The sequence below is a fragment of the Excalfactoria chinensis genome, chromosome 4, assembly GCF_039878825.1.
Source record: "Excalfactoria chinensis isolate bCotChi1 chromosome 4, bCotChi1.hap2, whole genome shotgun sequence".
Taxonomy (NCBI): domain Eukaryota; kingdom Metazoa; phylum Chordata; class Aves; order Galliformes; family Phasianidae; genus Excalfactoria; species Excalfactoria chinensis.
Genome location: NC_092828.1, coordinates 77453416 through 77472414, shown reverse-complemented (window position 1 = coordinate 77472414; position 18999 = coordinate 77453416). Strand labels below are relative to the sequence as shown.

General features: G+C 34.0%; 1 protein-coding gene across 1 annotated transcript in view; it reads right to left on the bottom strand.

Moving 5' to 3' along the window:
• LOC140251378 (connector enhancer of kinase suppressor of ras 2-like) overlaps nt 1–18999 on the bottom strand; it is a 177067-nt gene that overhangs the window by 43796 nt on the left and 114272 nt on the right. Inside the window, exons 11-14 of the mRNA XM_072335085.1 lie at nt 14194–14327; nt 13411–13616; nt 10004–10088; nt 6845–7100 (exon numbers count right to left, since the gene is read on the bottom strand). Coding sequence (XP_072191186.1) covers nt 6845–7100; nt 10004–10088; nt 13411–13616; nt 14194–14327 — 681 coding nt within the window. The remainder of the gene's footprint in view (nt 1–6844; nt 7101–10003; nt 10089–13410; nt 13617–14193; nt 14328–18999) is intronic.

Sequence of the window (18999 nt, the reverse complement as noted above, 5' to 3'; positions counted from 1 at the left end):
TTCCTGTTACGTGGAAAAAAATTGCCTTAGCCTAGTTCTCAAATTGAACTTTACTTCATGTTAGTAAAATGCCACGTTCATGAGTAGTAGACATGTGGGAGGCTCATGAAGGACAAGTCTCGCCATGCTGCCACATACTATAAAGCACAGATTCTGTGAAATTCAGGTCACTGGCACTTATTGGCCTTCTTTCAAGTCAGCTTTGTATTCATGTAGTTCCAAGAATTTTCAGTAGATCTACTTCAAATGGATAAGGTCTGTACCTTCAATAACTCAACAACTATTTACCCAAAATTTCTACAGGTAATTGAAAAACAAGTGAAGAAATTATATAAAATCACAGGAAAAAAATCTGCAGAGATACTATAAAGGTGTTTAAAAGTCACTGTTTACTTGCTTACATGTGGAGAAGACTAGACTACTCAGTAGTGAGAGTAGGACAGCTTGATAATGAAAGTTACTAAGTGCAATGATCAAATGAAATATATTCAAACATTCATCATATATTCAAAAACAAAATATAAGGTTTTCCTTTACCTTTATAATAAGTATTGTTCCTCTGCTCCTCTATACTCAAATATTTAATGCTCTCCAAAATTTTTTCTTCAGCTGCTTCCTGAACTCACATATTCATTATCCTAAGCATTTCTTTACAAAATGCTTGTTCAAAAGTAAAACTGTAGCTGTGCTGGCAGGGGCTTTATTTATCTCTCTAGCTCAGTGAGCTGATGCTTAAGCTACTGAAGACATAACGTTTGCAAAATTATTATGCTCTGCTAAAAATGAAAGCTGCCTTTGAGGTTTTTCTTGCACTCCTGTTAAGGGGTGAGATAATAGACAGGAAATAATCTTGTTCAAGACACACATGTGCAATTCAAAGAACTCAATTTTTAAGCTGAAAAAAATGTGACAGATGAAAAAAATAACTACGGATAGAAAAGAAAAATCCAGTCAGAAATTTTAATTATGTTCTACATTATGGATATTACGCCAGTGTATAACAAGTAACAGACAGCTGCAATGGTTTTAAACATCTTAGGAAAGAAAGCATCTAAAAGAGAAGACACCACAGATCATAGATGAGATTTTAAAATGTGCTCCAGGAGAGCATGTAAAAGAAGGCTGCCCTTTGGCTAACAATTGCTCGTGTAATAAATAAAAAAATAATCCACAACAGGCCAAAGCACAGCAACCGATGGACTGTGTCTCATATTCACTGAAGTCTCTTTCTCCTCATCAGTCCATCCTTTTAAAAGAAATTTAAGGGAGGCTGAACCTGAACATCAGAAGGTGTAGACCATGAAGAAGCAAAAAAGCCAAAATATGAAGCTCTACCTAATTCCTTCAAAAACTAAGCATAAATACAGCACTCTAAAGAAACTGAGGAGGTTTTATAGAATAATTGTTTAATAGCAATGCTGTTTACTAGCAATCTACATTTGACACAAGATGTATAGAAGCTGAAGAGATACTCCTTTGAAGTATATGCTAAATTTTAAAGAACACAATTCTATTTCATTACAGAAAAATTACAAGATAGGTAGAATTTTAGGCTAGCAGTATTGCAAATGGTGTAAAAGATCACAGACATGAAAAATGTACTGCTGTTCCTTCTGAAAAATCAATGTACAGAGCCCTAATACAGCTGGAAATCCAATCACATGAAATTATGCTGCAAGATAGGGAATGTATTTTTGAACTGTAAGTTTCTAATGTAAAGAAGCAAAATATTTTCCTGCTGAGGAATTAAAAAATTTTGACATGCAGAAAAATATTCAACAGTGATTTTCCTGCTCATTATTTTAAGGCAGAGGTAAAGGAAGCAAAGAGGAAGAGTGGTCCAGGTTGGAAAGATATAGTGCAGCTTCAAGAAGTTACACAGGCCAGGGAAAGATTCAGTTCTTTCCCCTCCTTTTCCTCAAGGTACAGCCTACCCAGGGTCCTGCTCAATGGAGGACTGATCTTTTTTCTATCATGCCAACCACGCTGTCTCTTGACTCCCAAAACTTCTTGCTCATTCTTTCACCTACCAACCTTCTAGGTGAAAAGTGAAAGGATGGGGGCCAAGGCTCCCAGAGTGTATAGAGGAAGACTCAGAGGAGTGTCTTAAGAGTACTGCAGCTGGCTTCCTGCATACTGATATTTTGGTCATTAACAGCAGGAGATGATATCTGTATCACAAGGAAGATGAGTTCACACACTTGCAGTTTGTGCATTCTTCTGGATGAAGAATATTCCAGTTATAGTAGAAATAACATCAGTTTAATAGTAATCAACATGTGCTGAATCAGATAAGTCCAAATGGCTGTTAATTTACCCTTAAAGTACATCAACAAGATCATAAATATTTATTCAGGCTTCAAAAAATTAATAAAAATAAATTAATCTGCCTGAATAACATAAGACGGTAAATCTTATCTCTACTGTGACTTTCTGGAGGTAGAAGACACTAGATTGCTTCAAAAATTGCAGCTTACGTATGAGAATGCAGCAAGTTAAGAATGCTTCACCTGCAATCTCTTATTAACAGTTAGTAGTAGTTCATTTGAACATTGTAGAATGACAATCTGTGCTAACACAGCAGAATTATTTATAAAAACATGCTGTATACCTGCATAAAGATAGCCTCGTATATTAGGGTGCTCTCAGACTCTGAATAGTGCTAATAAATTAGGAAAACTTTTCCTAATAATTTATTTCCCCCAGCAACACCAGACACTTTAAGATGAGGGGGGGGAACCAGAGCAAGCAGCTCCTATTTATCTGGAGGGCAAAGCAGCAAAGAGCAGATACAGGGAAAGTCTACCCCTATATAAACAAGGGGTAAAGATGTTGGAAATGCTGAGCTACAGGATCACCATCAAGGCTTGACACTATGAGAAGCAGCAGACGTGCAGTGCACAACAGGAGTTTAAGTGGAAGGTGATACTGTAAATTGCCTTTTCTATTTGGAGTTATGTTTATAGATAATGAGATGTTCATTTACAGAATTATGTTTGAAGAGAACTGCAAATAAATATAATATTGGATATTCGTATTTTAAGGTGGGTCCTTACAGCACCAGCTAGATACTTGTCAGTTCAAGCTCCCAGGGATACAGTTAAGATGCAGAGATACAGTACAAATGCATAGTAATCTTATCATGCAATCACTAAAAATGGACAGAATCAGTTTGAACCTACAGAACCTAGAAAAACTCATATTCGTTTCTCTGATCTTCTAGGTTCCTTGCAGTGATCCTCATGGTGACTTCTGAACATACCAAGAAAGTAGGGAAAGAGCATTTTGCACCTGTCAGATGCTTAAAAAGAAAAGATAGAAGTTACCTGTGAAGAAACTCATTTTTGGACATTTCACAGGCTTCTTTTTTCTTTTTTTTTCTTCTTCTTGCAACAGAAGGCAAGCAATAAAATATAAGTATTTTCCCTACAAAATTGGCAATAGAAGAGTCCTTCTTCAGTTATACGGAGCTGAATACATATGCTTCTCCCAGATTACCTTATTATATTTATCATAGTAGTACACAGACTGCTCATCATCCAGAATAACATCTGGAACATCTGGCACATCCCAGCAAGCATGCGTTACAGAAGAAGAGAGGATCTGCATTGTTTCTGCATATGTTTTAGTTCTCAGCATGTACCACTAAATTTTATGTCTTTTGTAGAGCTGCCTTCTGCAGTTCCAAGAACAGTCAGATAGCATTTACATTATTCAGTGCTGAAAAAAGGCGAAAACTGCCAACTTTGTGTCATCAGCAGCAAGAAATTAAATAGCAAGTTTAGCAATCACTGTGAAACAGTGACTAATCCCACACTACTATAATGCTTCAAATTATCTTTAAAATGGTTCTACTGCTGTAATATTCCCAATGACTACCCCATTGCAGCCGTTATTTGGTTTACTAAGTAGAGAAAGTTGTACTGAAAGAATATATCTTAAAAGTTGTTAAAAAATTGACTTTTACACTGAATTTTAATTCACAAAAAAAAATTAAATGATTTAACACAAGAAATTAATTGGAAAATTAAGATGATCTCAAAGAAATGATTATAAAAGAAAAAAAAGAAAAAAAAAAAGGAATTAGTACCAGCTGTTTGGTAATTTGGTTAGGTAAAGCTTTAAAATGTCACCTTTTAAGTCTTACTGACTGTAAATTCTCAATTGAATAAAATCTCATCACCTAAATAAGTAAATATGCTGAAATACTGATAAACATATATATGTATATAAATACATAAAGGTAATGAGATGTTTCTAGATAGAAATATATCTTTCTTTCCCTGTCAAAATGCCATTAAATGTTCTTTGATACTTAAAATTTTCATTCTGAGTAGATATTTTCCACAATTTTTTTGCTTCACTTTTCAGAATTCTTTCAGTATTCAAAATGGAAAGACTTTGTTCATAAAAATGATCCTAAACTGGCAAGAATCCAGAAAACCCATGTCAGCAACTATTGTATATTTGTCGACTCAGTTCCTCTTGTATATTTATAAGGCAGTTCACCGAGTGCTTGAGATATTTTGAATCCTTTGACTCTCTCCTGAAGAATTGTAAAGTTGTGACTCAAATGTCTGAAACACTTAGGCTGACAGAAGAAGTTACACCACTGTGTCTGCCAAGGACTGTCTTCCAGGTGTCCTCCTCTACAGTTACCACACATTATTATTGACCTTATGTGACCGGTACTGAACTGTCTTTTGGGGTAGACCAACCACTTCATGTAATGTCTGGATGAGGAGCTACAAGATATGGTTTAGTGGTTTGCTGTAGCTACAGTAATGGGAGGATGGTTGGACTAGATGACCTTGTAGGTTCTTTCCAACTTTGTGATTCCATGATTCTATGATTCTATGATTATGTTATGTGCTCCCATGATAAAGCCTTTTTTAAATTCAGTTTCCACCATCACATTCAAACCCTTTATAGCTGACATATAATGTTCTTAGATTATGTTTTCATACTTCTGTTATCCTGCAATATCATATTAATAATTTAGTATCTTTGTTTAAAAATGATACTCTTAATACAGAATGAAAGTGACAGCCTAAGAATTCTGCTCCTTGTCACCTTGATCTACAAATAGAAAAAATGGTCAATAATAATCTATAACTGCATATTACATTATTGCAGTTTTCAAAATGAAATGAGACTTCTGTGATGTGCTTTGTTGTTGTTGTTTTTTGTGTGGGTTTTTTTGGCAATGTGATTGGCAAATTGCTGTTCAGAACACAACCTTTATATGAATGTATTAGAAAAAGTGTGAATATGTGGTACATTAGCTTTAAACAGAAATGCCTTAAGGTTGCTTCGGTGATGATAAACGGTCTGACAACAGGCCTGCCTCTGGGAACCAAACCAGCAACTATCACTGTTTAAAACTCAGCTGGCAATTTACCCCACATAACCCATTTCCCTTTCTACAGAAGTCAGGTGAGTCAAAAGAGACAATCCAAAAACTCAAGGAAATCGGTTGAAAGAGTGGAGATTCTACAGAGAAACATTTGCAGAGTTATGACATGCTGTTCTGTTTTATTTTATCTTTGCAGATTTGCACAATGATTTTCTCACTCCTAACAAACTCAATGATAGATTTTTTCTCTGGATTTGAAATCCTTTTTCTTTGACTCTGTGATCACAGTAACCTGTATAAGAGTTTAAGGATGTAAGAAACAACTGCCACTAAACAGTCATATATTTTGGTTTATAAGCTACTTGACTTTCTCCAAAGCTGGGGAAACTCTGTGTTTTTTAAAAATGCTAAGTTCCATTGGCATAGGAAAAGGAAACTTACATTTTCCTCAAGAGAAAAGGAAAATATCTGATCTTCAGACTATCAAATGCTGGCAGCTTGCAGGAAACAGAGATGAATGGCAGGCTATGTTTGAATGTATCCCCTTAGGCAAAGCTTACTCACCTCTCAGGCTTGTTGAAACTACAATAATTTCTCAAGATTTTGCTTAGGGAGAGAAACACCAGCAGAGACCCTAAATGCAAAAGAGTATTGAGAAACTAAATATAAATACACCCTAAGAAGCCCACACTGATTGTGGGGAGGAAATCTGCTCTCTTTTAGTAAAATTGCCTCAAATACATTAAGGTTTGAGCCCCAAAACCTTTGAAGGTACCACTCTGTGTCAAAAGAATGGAGTGGTCTGCTCCCAAATGGTAGGACCATGAATAAAGAAGGCAAGATACACATACAAAGTATGAACAATGAAAACTGATGTCTAAAAGGCTATTCCTTGTTTCTAGTCACCTAAAGCAACACCAGAATTCTGTACTAGCTGACAGTTGTGGGAACTTTTTCATTGTAGTTATGAGAATTGGCTGTTCATCTGGGAGATACAATTATTCCAGATTTATTGCTTCCAGGCTAGTGACAATCCACAGTTTTCACTCCAAAATGTTTTCTGTATTATTAAAATACATTACTGGATGGTGTCCATGGTATCACAATATAAATAAACAATAACTCCATTAAGCTCATGGTAACTTTAAGTAATCTACAATTATTATCAGAGCTTGAGATCCCTATGAATCATTTAAAAAAAAAAAAAAAGAAGAAAAAAAGTCAAATGCACTATTTTACTTAAAGCATCTCATACCCAGTGGTGCTTGCCATGCATTTTTCCATCTGTCTAGACTATTCTTATGTGAAAGCTACCTTGATGTGAGCATTAGGAATATTCTTGGACCATAAAATGCAAAATTAAAATTCAAAGTATGTTATATGTGTTTATATCTTATCAGTCCTTAAAGGAAAATACTTTAATGTTTTTCCATGTAATAAATAAAATCAATAAATAAAAATTAAATAGCATTTTTGTTATGTACTTACATGGTAAAGTGGAACTGTATTGTTTTCTGCTAGTGCGAAATTCAAGATATCTTGCTGTCCAGGTTCAAGCCTAATGTTAACAGTAGATGTCAACACAGAAGGACTGATAGGGTAGTTTGGACTGCTTGCGCTTTTGCCTTTTTTTCTTGACCTACGACCTGTGTCCCTTTTGCTGTCTTTCTGTGTCAAAGGCTCTTCTTGGATAACCAATATCTTATCATCACTCAGGTACCGCAGAAGTGAATTCTCAGAGTCAGTGGTTGGATGGAAAAAAAGTGAAAAGAAATACAAGTGAGACAAAACAGAGATTTTCATTCCTACAATCATAAATGGTAAGGCAAGTTACCAGGTAAATATAAAACCTTGTTTTTCTTTAATACAAGTTTATTTTAATCTGATCTAAGTTTACAATAAATATTGCTCTATGATATTTCAAACATATAGCTTGTTTCAACTGAATGTTATATGAAGTGTGTTTAAGCACAAGGGAAATACAACACAGCTGATTTTTCAGTTTTTACGCTTACACAAAGTATTGGCTGTCATGAAGAACAATCTTAATTAAATGTGTAGTGTTCCACTAAAGAACAAAACAATACAATGAAATGAAATGCAAAACTGCACTTTTTTTTTTCCCATTAAAAAAAAAAAAAAAAGACACAATAGTTAGAGATGAGATGTGGAAAGGAGCCTTTTAAAAATCTATTTTTCATTTGTACACAAATCCCAGAATCTAGGAATCCAGCCCTGAATCTTCGAAACAGATCAGTCTGTGCATTCTTCCTCAGACTGTAAATCAGTCTCTCATCTCAGTGACAGTGTTGCTGAACAACACCATGTGTTCAGGACTACAGAACTATTTACAGGGAAGCCATTTACATATAAGTTTGGTTAAAGAAAAATCACCTATATTTAGAAAGGACATATGGACCGGTCCTAGTAGACAGAATTAACACCTAACTTAACATTATCATTAAAATCTACAACAGTATAAACACACAAAATGATTTACAGTGTGGGTAAGGTCCTGTTAAGTTAGGGATAATTACAGAAATAACAAGTGGAGTTGAACTACAGTAGAGTCATGTATGCCATCCTCTACTGTGTTAACAAATGACAGTACTTTTCATGCAATGCAGTCTTTAAAACACACAGCATGAATGCTTCTTTCCAGGGTACATCAAATGCACGTCTTTGTAATATATATGCCTTGTAACATATATGTCTTTGTAATTAGTTTATACACATACACACTTCTAATCTTTGTGCACCTACTTCCTGAGTCAGTGTTATTTTTACAGAATTTTGCATGCCATTTTGAATGAAAGTTTTGATTTAAAAACAGATTTTGGTTACAACAATTTGAACTAAACAGCATCTATGATTATTCTGCCTACATTTAAATATTTCCTTTACTGGAGAATCTCCACAAGCATTTGAAATGTCTCACTGCCTTCACTATTGTGTTCCCAAATATATCTCAGTCATTTGGCCACAAAGCAGAACATAGCACTGATCTCATGGTAACATTAGATAGACTGTACTTCTAATAATTTAAGATTTACTTAAAAAGAAAATGTTTTGTAAACTAAATCTCCTATTTTCTTAGTCATTATTGAAAAGGCCTATACTTTCCATCTCCTTCTGGTTTCTTGCTCCTACAGATAATACTGTTTTCTTTTGCATAGTTTAAATTTAACCTGACCTTTTCAAAGGAATGCTCATTTATGCTCAGTTGTCAGCCACAACAGTGACATCTTTACAGGCAAAATCTTTAATCTAAGCAAACTTTACAGAAGAATCTTCATTGAAAAATAGTTTTTAATTGGCAAAACATGTACCTAACTTAGTTTTTGAAGTTTCAAGTGTAGATTTCACAATATACTTCCAAGTGTTCAAATCAAATCTGCTTTTAAAATCAAATTATTTGAACCATTCTAAAAATGACAGTTAACTTATAAGATAAAAAGTACCATTAATTAGAAAATGTTAATATTTCAAGTTCTTTCTGAAATCAATTTAATGAACCTAAAGTTTAGGACTGAAAACACAGGAATAATTACATTCTTTGTAAAATAGTTTGATAGAATACATTTGTAGTTGTGTTTCTTAAAATTATTGTAATATGAATTTTTATTTATTTATTTATTTATTTATTTGTTCTATTTCAGAATGAAAAGAATCATCAAAAGAACAGAAATTAGATCAACAGGAAAGTCCCATTCTCCAATCTTAATTCTTATCACTTATTTCACAGAACGGTAAGGATCAAGAACTGATTGATATTAGCACATATCTTACAGCCTTTTTTTTTTTACCCCTTGGTGTTTATCTGCCATTCTACTAAAAGTAAAAGCCTTGTACTGATACAAACTGTACTAGCACAGTCTATTTTCTGTGGTAATCAAGAAAACTAAGTTTAGTTTCTGAGATGATATCTTCGTGGGAAAAAGAAACCTTGAGGAATAGCAGAGAAAAAAAAAAAAAAAGAAAGAAAGAAAGAAAAGAAAGAAAAGAAAGAAAAGAAAGAAAGAAAGAAAAGAAAGAAAAGAAAGAAAAGAAAGAAAAGAAAGAAAAGAAAGAAAGAAAGAAAAGAAAGAAAAGAAAGAAAAGAAAGAAAAGAAAGAAAAGAAAGAAAGAAAGAAAGAAAAAAAGAAGGAAGGAAGGAAGGAAGGAAGGAAGGAAGGAAGGAAGGAAGGAAGGAAGGAAGGAAGGAAGGAAGGAAGGAAGGAAGGAAGGAAGGAAGGAAGGAAGGAAGGAAGGAAGGAAGGAAGGAAGGAAGGAAGGAAGGAAGGAAGGAAGGAAGGAAGGAAGGAAGGAAGGAAGGAAGGAAGGAAGGAAGGAAGGAAGGAAGGAAGGAAGGAAGGAAGGAAGGAAGGAAGGAAGGAAGGAAGGAAGGAAAGAAGGAAAGAAAGAAAGGAAGAAAGGAAGAAAGGAAGAAAGGAAGAAAGGAAGAAAGGAAGAAAGGAAGAAAGGAAGAAAGGAAGAAAGGAAGAAAGGAAGAAAGGAAGAAAGGAAGAAAGGAAGAAAGGAAGAAAGGAAGAAAGGAAGAAAGGAAGAAAGGAAGAAAGAAAGAAAGAAAGAAAGAAAGAAAGAAAGAAAGAAAGAAAGAAAGAAAGAAAGAAAGAAAGAAAGAAAGAAAGAAAGAAAAACTCACCACGGCTTCCTCTTTTGTAGATGTTTTGTTCCTTTGACTCCCCTATCCAACTGTAGTCAGTAGGCATTGAAACAGGTCTTAAATCACCTGGAAGCAAATCAAGGTGAACCAATATAATTTTTGAAGATCAGAAATAGCAGTCTGTAGAATGAATAATGCCCGCACATTAGAGACGTGACATAACCCTTCAGAGCAAACCTTTTCATCAGCGCCTATGCATTATTGAACTACAGCATTCTGAATCAGTTAAACACCACAGATGTTTATGCTCTTCACTATATGAGGGAAGGTACCAATGATATTGGTGAAATTACTTGTAGACTTCAAGTACTTTTAAGTTCTTTTCCAGTAAATCTTGATCACTCATTAAATAGATCTTTTGTAATAAAAAAAAAAAAAAAAAAAAGGCTTTTAATGTGGCTAATTTAGAATCATAGAATCAAAGGTTGCGAAGACCTCTAAGATCATCCAGTCCAACTGTTCACCTATCACAAATATTTCCCACGAAACCATGTCCCTCAGTACAACATTCAAACGCTTCTTGAACACCTTCAGGGATGGTGACTCCTCCACCTCCCTGGGCACTTCTGACCACTCTCTCTCTCAAAGCATTTTCTAATGTCCAACCTGAACCACGCTTATGCAACTTGAGGCCATTGCCTCTAGTCCTATCATTGGTGTCACGGGTGAGAAGAGGCCAATGCCCACCTCATCACAGCCTCCCTTCAGAAAGCTGTAGAGAGCCTTAGTAAAGCTAGAAAGATCGTTATTACAACTACAAAATGAAATATCTATCAGTTAAACAATACAACCTATCTGACCTGGAAAACCACATGGTAAGCAGTGAGACCTCAGTTTCAAGGAAGACTGATTTCAAATGCCTTAAAAACAAAGACGGAGTGTGGTTTGCTAATAACAATAACAACAAAGATTTGAACATTATAATTTTAATTAAAGTGATTTTGTGGCTATATGGTTGTGAGATATTCATGTATGTTATTCATTCCCCACTTTGGTATCAGCAGAACATCAATAACAGAACATTAAACTTGGAATACTACAAAAACTGACCATAAAGCATAAGCACTTTGGCCTTTTTTGGTGTATTTGTATCACAAAACAAAAGACTGACACCTTTAAATTATTGGTTAAGTTTTGCATGACCCACAAAATCACGTGTGCCAGCTGACAAGTACAATGTTCCTTAAAAAACAAAGAAACACAAAATAAGTCAACAAGACGAGAATATGAATAAGAATACACATAGCAAATTGAAATTAACAGAAAAACATGGCAGCTTTTCTGTTCAAAAGAAGAAAAGGCTGAAACCCTGATGAGATTTGTAACACATAAATCCCAGATGACACAGCATAATCAACATTAAAGGTGGGAACTTAGGATGGAAAATACACAAAAGTGAAGAAAAAAGTGATTCTGCATACATTAATCGTAAGTTCTTTCCCAAATAAATGTAACCTATGAACTTGTTTTACAGTTGTAACTTGAATACTAATAAGACAACAGGAAAATTACTGTGTATAACAATAGAAATTAAAGGAAACAATACTGATTACGATACCTTGGTCTCTAACAGAAACAGAAAAGATTTGATATGCTTTGCTACAGGATCTCTAAATGCAGGAATTCTGTTAGAGTCAAGACTAATATTAGATAATAAGCCTTAAAAAAAAACCAAAATGCACTGCAACCATGATAAATACGATCTTAATTTTCACAAATGTTATGAAAAGAGGAGCTTGTTTGCCTCCATGGACTTTGCATACATTATCAGTATTGAGGGTCTCATTTTCCTGTGTAGTCTTCCATCTACCACCAGCTGCAACAGAAACTGATTTCTGATAATCACTTTATTTCTGGCAAATCGCTGGTAGGAATTTTTCAGCTGCAGTTTGTGTGAGTTCTAGCAATAATGAAAGCATCTGTTCAACCATGAAAGACTTCAAAAGTCTCATTTTTTCCTGTTTTGCCCATGGCTATTTGGTTCCAGCATCAGATGCATGCTTCATAGATCCACCAGAAATCTTGTCTTTCCAAAGAGACATACAGTCACTTTGATGAATCAAATGTACATCTTCAAGTCAAAAAGTAAAAACATACACTACAATAGAACAACATTTGGAACTGCTGGTAATTATCATATTAATTTAACCTGTTGTTTTTTAAAAAAAACTTTGGTTTAACAATTGTTTTAAAAGCAAAAAAGAACAAAAAAAATCCTTTGGTTTACAAATAAATTCTTCCTAGATTTTAAAACACTGTCAGAGAAAAATCAGACAGAACTCTCCATTGTAAAACCAGGAAATTTGCATACTATTATGATTTGGCACAGAGCCCAGTATTTTAAACTTGAAGTCATTATGTAGCAGTATCCTATGAAAGCATGCCAAATTCATCCATCTGCTTCCAATTTTAATCACAGTTAATATTTCTCTTTCATTCTAATTTTATTATAAAATGATGTTGCTTATCAGGGAGATAAATACAATGTTACTGTACTTAAGATGGTGTACTGCTCTTCAGTGTTAATGTGGCTACAGTTCTCTCAAGCAGTGAGTAGATGGCTGTAGAAGTTACTAAAAATATTCTATGTAGAACAAAAAACTGTTAAAATTTTATCAAAGAGGAAGAAACTATCTTTGGGTTTTTTAACAAAATGAGAGAAAGGAAAAAAAAAAAAAGGCATCAGAGTTGGTGGATGTAGCACTTATTGATGGCATCATAAATATTTGACAAAAGATGGAACCTAGCTGTAGGGAGCATTACATCCAAAAGCAGACACAAAATGCATGTCATCTGCATCACCAAATTCACATATAATCACAGTTTTAATTGTGAGTATTTCATCTTAAAATTCTGTAATCAGTAGAATTCTGAACAACAGTAACTTATTACCCTGAAAACTGAAACACTTGAGAATGCACTCTGATATTACAGTTGCATCATTCTAGAATTCATCAACACCAACACCAGAAAGATCATTTTTATAGATAAACTAAGAAAAATCTCATTTTCAACAACAACATTACACAGATAAACACATATGCAAGCATGTAAATGTGTAACTGTAATGATATGGGTATACATACATAAAAATATTCTAGTAAGCAAGAGTTGATTGTTGTTTTAATAGTATCAGATATTTAAGCAGTCATTATTTGAAGATAACTGAATATATTTATAGTATTAAAATTCATTGTAGGACACTATTTAAACAATTATACCTCTTCAAGATGGCGCTGATTTTTCTCTAACTTTATATTGTACAGACATTTCAGAGCCAATGGCGCACCATCTAACAAAGAACGACAGCCACTTAGGGCTGTTGTAGTATTCATACTACAGTTTGTAAATCCAGTTAATTTGAAAATGTTAAAGAAATTAAGCCTACCGTGAGTGGGTGTTTTTTCTCTTCTTCGCACCCCTGCAGCTCTGCTTCTCTCATAGTCAGAGCCTGTAGGGTGGCCTTCACCTTCAATTAACGTGTAGTATTTACCACTTTCATGCTCAAGAAAATAACTTGGAGACTCAGAGCCTTTCATTCCAGACTTTCCAAACTTGCTGATGTCATCACAAGACATGATGCCAATTTCATCCCTAAAAATAGGAAACCAGACGATTATGAGAAAATCAGCCATTTCATGAAAAACCTAAAGCGTACCAACTGTCTATCATAAATAAATGACAAATGAATGGCAGTTGAATTTCTGCGAGTGAGAATTTTCATAAAACTGACTTAATTCAATTTCAACAAATGTAAATTAATAAAATCATTAAATTCCATCTTAACTGCAAGATAAACATAGCTAACCAAGAGTTTTCTTCCATTTGAAAGGGAGAATCACTGAATGTTGTAATATGAGATGACAAGGGTTTCCCCTGCAGAAATACATGCTTTCGTACAAACTGCAAGTCACATAAGAGTAAGTAAGAAGACTAAATGATGAAAGACTTCTTTTTGCTAGTTTAAGGAAAACCAGGTTTTGCTTAACCTGTATGCAGCTAATTCAATGTTAAAAGTGTCTCAAAAAACTGCTATGCTGTTTAAGGTATTTCTGGCTCATAATTTCACTAAATATTTAGATGAGGGTTTTTCCCAGCTTTTATTAATCTAGTGAAATTACAGGATAAAACTTTGTTTTTCAAGACCTCAGATTCATTAGGAATTAAATACCTGGGGCCGTAAAGTCCTGACATGGGAGAAAGAATGTAAACATCCTGGAGTGCTGAGTTTTCCATTTTGGAGGACATGCCCATTGTACTTGTTGGTGTTGTGGAACTGCTTGTTGGGCTGGTTGGAATTACAGGCTGCCAAAATAAATAAATAAATAAACAGTTAGAGAAATAAATAACTAAATAAATCAGAAACATATGAATGATAAATTAATGCTTTCTGTGATTCAAGCAACATTAAGTCAACATGCATGATCTTACAAATCACACCTTCTTTTTGAATTAACCATTTTTAAATTACTGAAGACTCATACAAAAAGATGTCCATGGAAACAGCGCTTCAGCAAAAAGTTCAGTGCTAGTTATAAAAGATGCTAATAAAAGACCATTAACGAAATCAATGGTACCTCATGGAAAAATCTGAGATTCAAAATCAAACGGTGATTTTTAGCCAACACAAAAAAATCAGTTGAGGAGAAAATGATATACATGATTGAAATACCTTACATAAGAATAGCTAGAGAAATCAGGGAAACTTTCAGTGAACAAAAGCACTCAGAATAATAATATCGATTGCTATTTATTGCCAACAATTGCTTATTATTTTTCCCGGAAATCATAGCTGTGATGCATGCATCATGAAGATAACAAATAGTTTCGTTTCACAAATAGTGACTACTATCAATTAATCTAAGCAGCAAATGTGCATATGATATGTGTTTAAAGTATTACTAAAAAGTGAGTTTTGTAGGATTTAATATATTTTTATTTTTTTAAATTTTTAGATGATGAATTTTTCACCCAAATGTTGTAGGGGTGTCCAAGTCAATGGATATAGGATCAACTAAACAAATATTCAACGCAAAGTCATATACACAAAATCTTTTTTCAGTCAATGTGCAGTTTGTTATTTTCGTTCAATAAACAGAAATTATTTTAATGTAATATTATTAATCAGATAATGTATATGAAAAATTCAATTCAAACACAGAATTGTGCTTGAATAGTTACAACTTGTTTTCTAACATGAAACATGAAGACTAATGGTAATATTTTTCTGAACAGAAAGCTTTCTTTCTTCCAGAGATAAAAATTGAAAATATATTTATGTCATTCAACAAGAATAAGCTGTTTTAAATATCAGCAAAGAATATCTTTCCATGAGAAAAATCAGACTGCATAGGGGTCTTCTCTCTTATTGTTAATTCTCGCTTATTTAATTCAATGTCTGGGTTTATCTTTTATTTCATAAATACAAATAATTAAAAAATTACTGCCAAAGATAAGCATCATTTATGACTGATTTTCTAATTCCTTGTCTGAAGATTAAGGACTGGTGCAGTCTGCACTATTAGCTACTGCATTCAGCATACCATCAGTATTTCAACAGTTATCACAGAATCATAGGGGTTGGAAGGGACCTCCAGAGATCATTGAGTTCAACTCCCCTGCCAAAGCAGGTTCCCTATACCAGGTCACACAGGTAGGCGTCCAGGTGGGTCTTGAATATCTCCAGAGAAGGAGACTCCTCAACCCCCTGGGCAGCCTGTTCCAGTGCTCCGCCACCCTCACCGTAAAGAAGTTCTTGCATATATTCGTGTGGAACTTCCTATGCTCCAGTTTCTAGTTATGGTGTGGCAGTAGCAGTAGAGACTAAACAGCAAATATTCCAGTAATCACCCAGCTTACCTGCAGTTGGATGCCTAGTTTTATGTTATCACCATTAGAGACTGACAAGTAGAAAAGGCATTTCAGACTCAGAAAAGAACTACTCTCTAGTGAGTAATTCCCAGAAAATTAGAACTTTCCCATTCACTTTAACATTTTATTTAGTTTTTTGTTTTGTTTTGTTTTGTTTTTTACATTCTGAATACTATCTATTTCCCCTTTCTTTGGCAGCAAGAAAACTGTTTTGTTTTTTTTTTTTCCTCATATGGTTTGTTTCCAAGGACACTAATGAATTGTACTGTGCTCTGGATTTTCTCCAACTGACTAAACTAGGTCATTTTAATAATAGCAAATATCATCACAGCCAGGGCTATCAATTAAAAAGATGTCCTCAACTTTTTAAATTTTCTGTCTCAGGTCCAGTTAATGTTCTTAAAGTTATTTTCCTGACTCTCCATGTGTGTGCCAGGGATTGCTTAACATAATGTATGAGAAGTCACTCATGAGCAAAAAAATAAAAAAATAAAAATAAAAAATATCCCAAGAAAAACGTGTTTTGTTTATAAAGAACGTGTTTTGTTTATAACACACCAGGTAACTTGCTGCTAGCTATTCATAATTTCTAACAAGAACAGTTCATTATAGGTAGGATAATTAAGTAATGTTTAAATATCAGAATGAAAATGAAACACAAATTCAGCGCTCATCAGAAATAAACAATTGCTTGCCAAATGGAAAAATTCAAACTGTTTTGGAAACAAATACATTGTTATGACTCTGAGTGTGTTTTGAAAATATTGGGGATAATTACATACTGTGTCTATTTCAAAAGTGCTGTTCAAAACAATAAATATATGGCGTCAGTGTATCCTGCAAAAAACAGCAGGGCTAGATCCAAGAAGCTGGTGAAGCCCAGTAATACAGCAAGAAGAGGCTTGAACATGGACATCCCTTACCTTTAGAGGGGATTTGATGATTAAGGATGGGGCACTGAGACACTGCTTTCTCCCTTGAAGGAATAAACTCAATCCCCAGAATTCCCCTGATGGGTGAATTCACAGAAAACACACAGGCGTCACTCTTCTATATGGATTGTCTGTGGTAAGGGAAAATTGGGCTTTGTAACTGTGTATCACCCTACGAATTCCTATTGCGTGTCATTTTTGTCAGAACAGATTCATTCATGCCAGCGATATGGATAACTAATTGCTTATTTGACAAGCTGCTATTCAGAAAGGTTGAATGTTCAACAATAAGATACTCCTCCTCCTAAGTACAAAACAAAATCTTAATACTACTACTACACCAGTCTTTATCACATACTGGCAAGTCAGTATGGCTGTGCTGTGAAACAGCTGGTACACTCACAGTATGTTCGTGTCTTGTGGATTTATAAATTTTTGATAGTTGAAATATACAGCTTTTTTGATTTCCACGTTCATCTAAGCAGATGTTATTTTCCCTCTTTGGCTCTATAAGCATCTGTTCTCATAATGTTACAGAATTTTTCTTTTGTTTAAATTTTTTTTTTTTTTTATTATTATCTACTTAAGATCTGAAATGAGTTCCTTACCTAGAGTTATTTGGAAGATACTTATTAAGTCTCAGGGCATGGCATGCATTTTTGAATACGTAAGAATTATTAGAAAACTGTCAGTGTTGAAAAGCTTTATTACTCACATCACCAACTGGCAGATTCTATAGCTCAAGCAAAATAATAAAAAGTTTAGTGTTCTGGGTCAAGTACTTGTAACAGGAAGAATTATTCTCATTAGAAAATTTCTAGGAATAAAAAGAAAAAATACAATAAATCCTTGAACTGAATGAAATGGCTGGAAGCTCACTTTTTTCTTAAAATAAAACCAACAAACACAAACAAACAGAACCCAGTTTGTCATTGCAGATGAAAGAACCACTGAGTGGAAAGATAATCAAAGAATTTAAAAATGAAAATCATTTTTCTAGTGTTGCATAATGTCAAATAGAGACAAAATAAGAAAAAATGGTATGACAGACACATTTCATTGAAAGATAACTGAAACAGAACTTCTATTTTGACAGTCTACTACATGAAGGAAAGCTATGCAGATAAGAAATAGGACATTTAGATGAAAAAAATACCATTTGTGCCCATTGACAGATTCTTCATCACTAATGATTCATGAATTGACTTCTAATGTTTTTTTTAACATAAATATTGTGAAAAAATTAAAACCTGTATGTATCTTAAGCAGTCATACAAAATCTGAATTCAAAAAATTCCTGCTGAGTATCAGATAACAAATATTTTTTCACACCTTTGAATTTCAAGTTCTTAAATCCTACCTCTGAAATTCCATTCTGCTCTTTTAATAAGAATTATATCTTACATTTTAGCATTTTACAAAGGAATTCATCACATATTTGAATCATACACATACTTCATGACGCTATGTGCAGGAGTGACCGTATGATTTCTACTAAATAAATTTGTTCAACAACTCTTCTTATTCTTCATGAAAAAAATATCTCTATATACCTATATCTCTCTCTATATATATCTCCCATAAAAGACTATGCAACATCTCTGACTTAGAAAAAGGTACTTTCTAGGTAACTGCCTGATTCCTTTAGGATTCTGCTTTCTTGTAGTTGGTGAGGGCAGGGGAAGGAAGGAAACATTTGGCTTATTTTTTATGAAAGATTTGGGTTCACTTTACACAACATATTTCCTTACTTGCCTCCTCATAAAGTAAAGGAGAAAGGAAAATATAGAGGAAAAACACACTACTGTTAGTGAAAGAATTTTTATCCAAAAACTAATCTGCTGTTTAAACATCACAAATACTATGTCAGGATGGAAGAATGTTCTGCATGCACTCTATCTCAGGGTGTATTATGTTACCCTTTCTTTTGTGATGGTCTGACTGCTGGATCATTTTCAGTGTTGATCCACTTTAACTCAGACTTTATTTTGCAAATTGTCAGTTGGCCAGACATTGCACATCCTAAGGTATAAAACCTTGTCTATGCTGACTGTATTCCACTTATCTTTTAAAGTCTGTCAGATAGCTTCTTGATGTTCCGTGGTCAAATTTATTCTAGAAGTGGTAGGAAGGCTTCTGGTTTTATTTGTTTTTCTCGTGCTTTCAATGAGTCA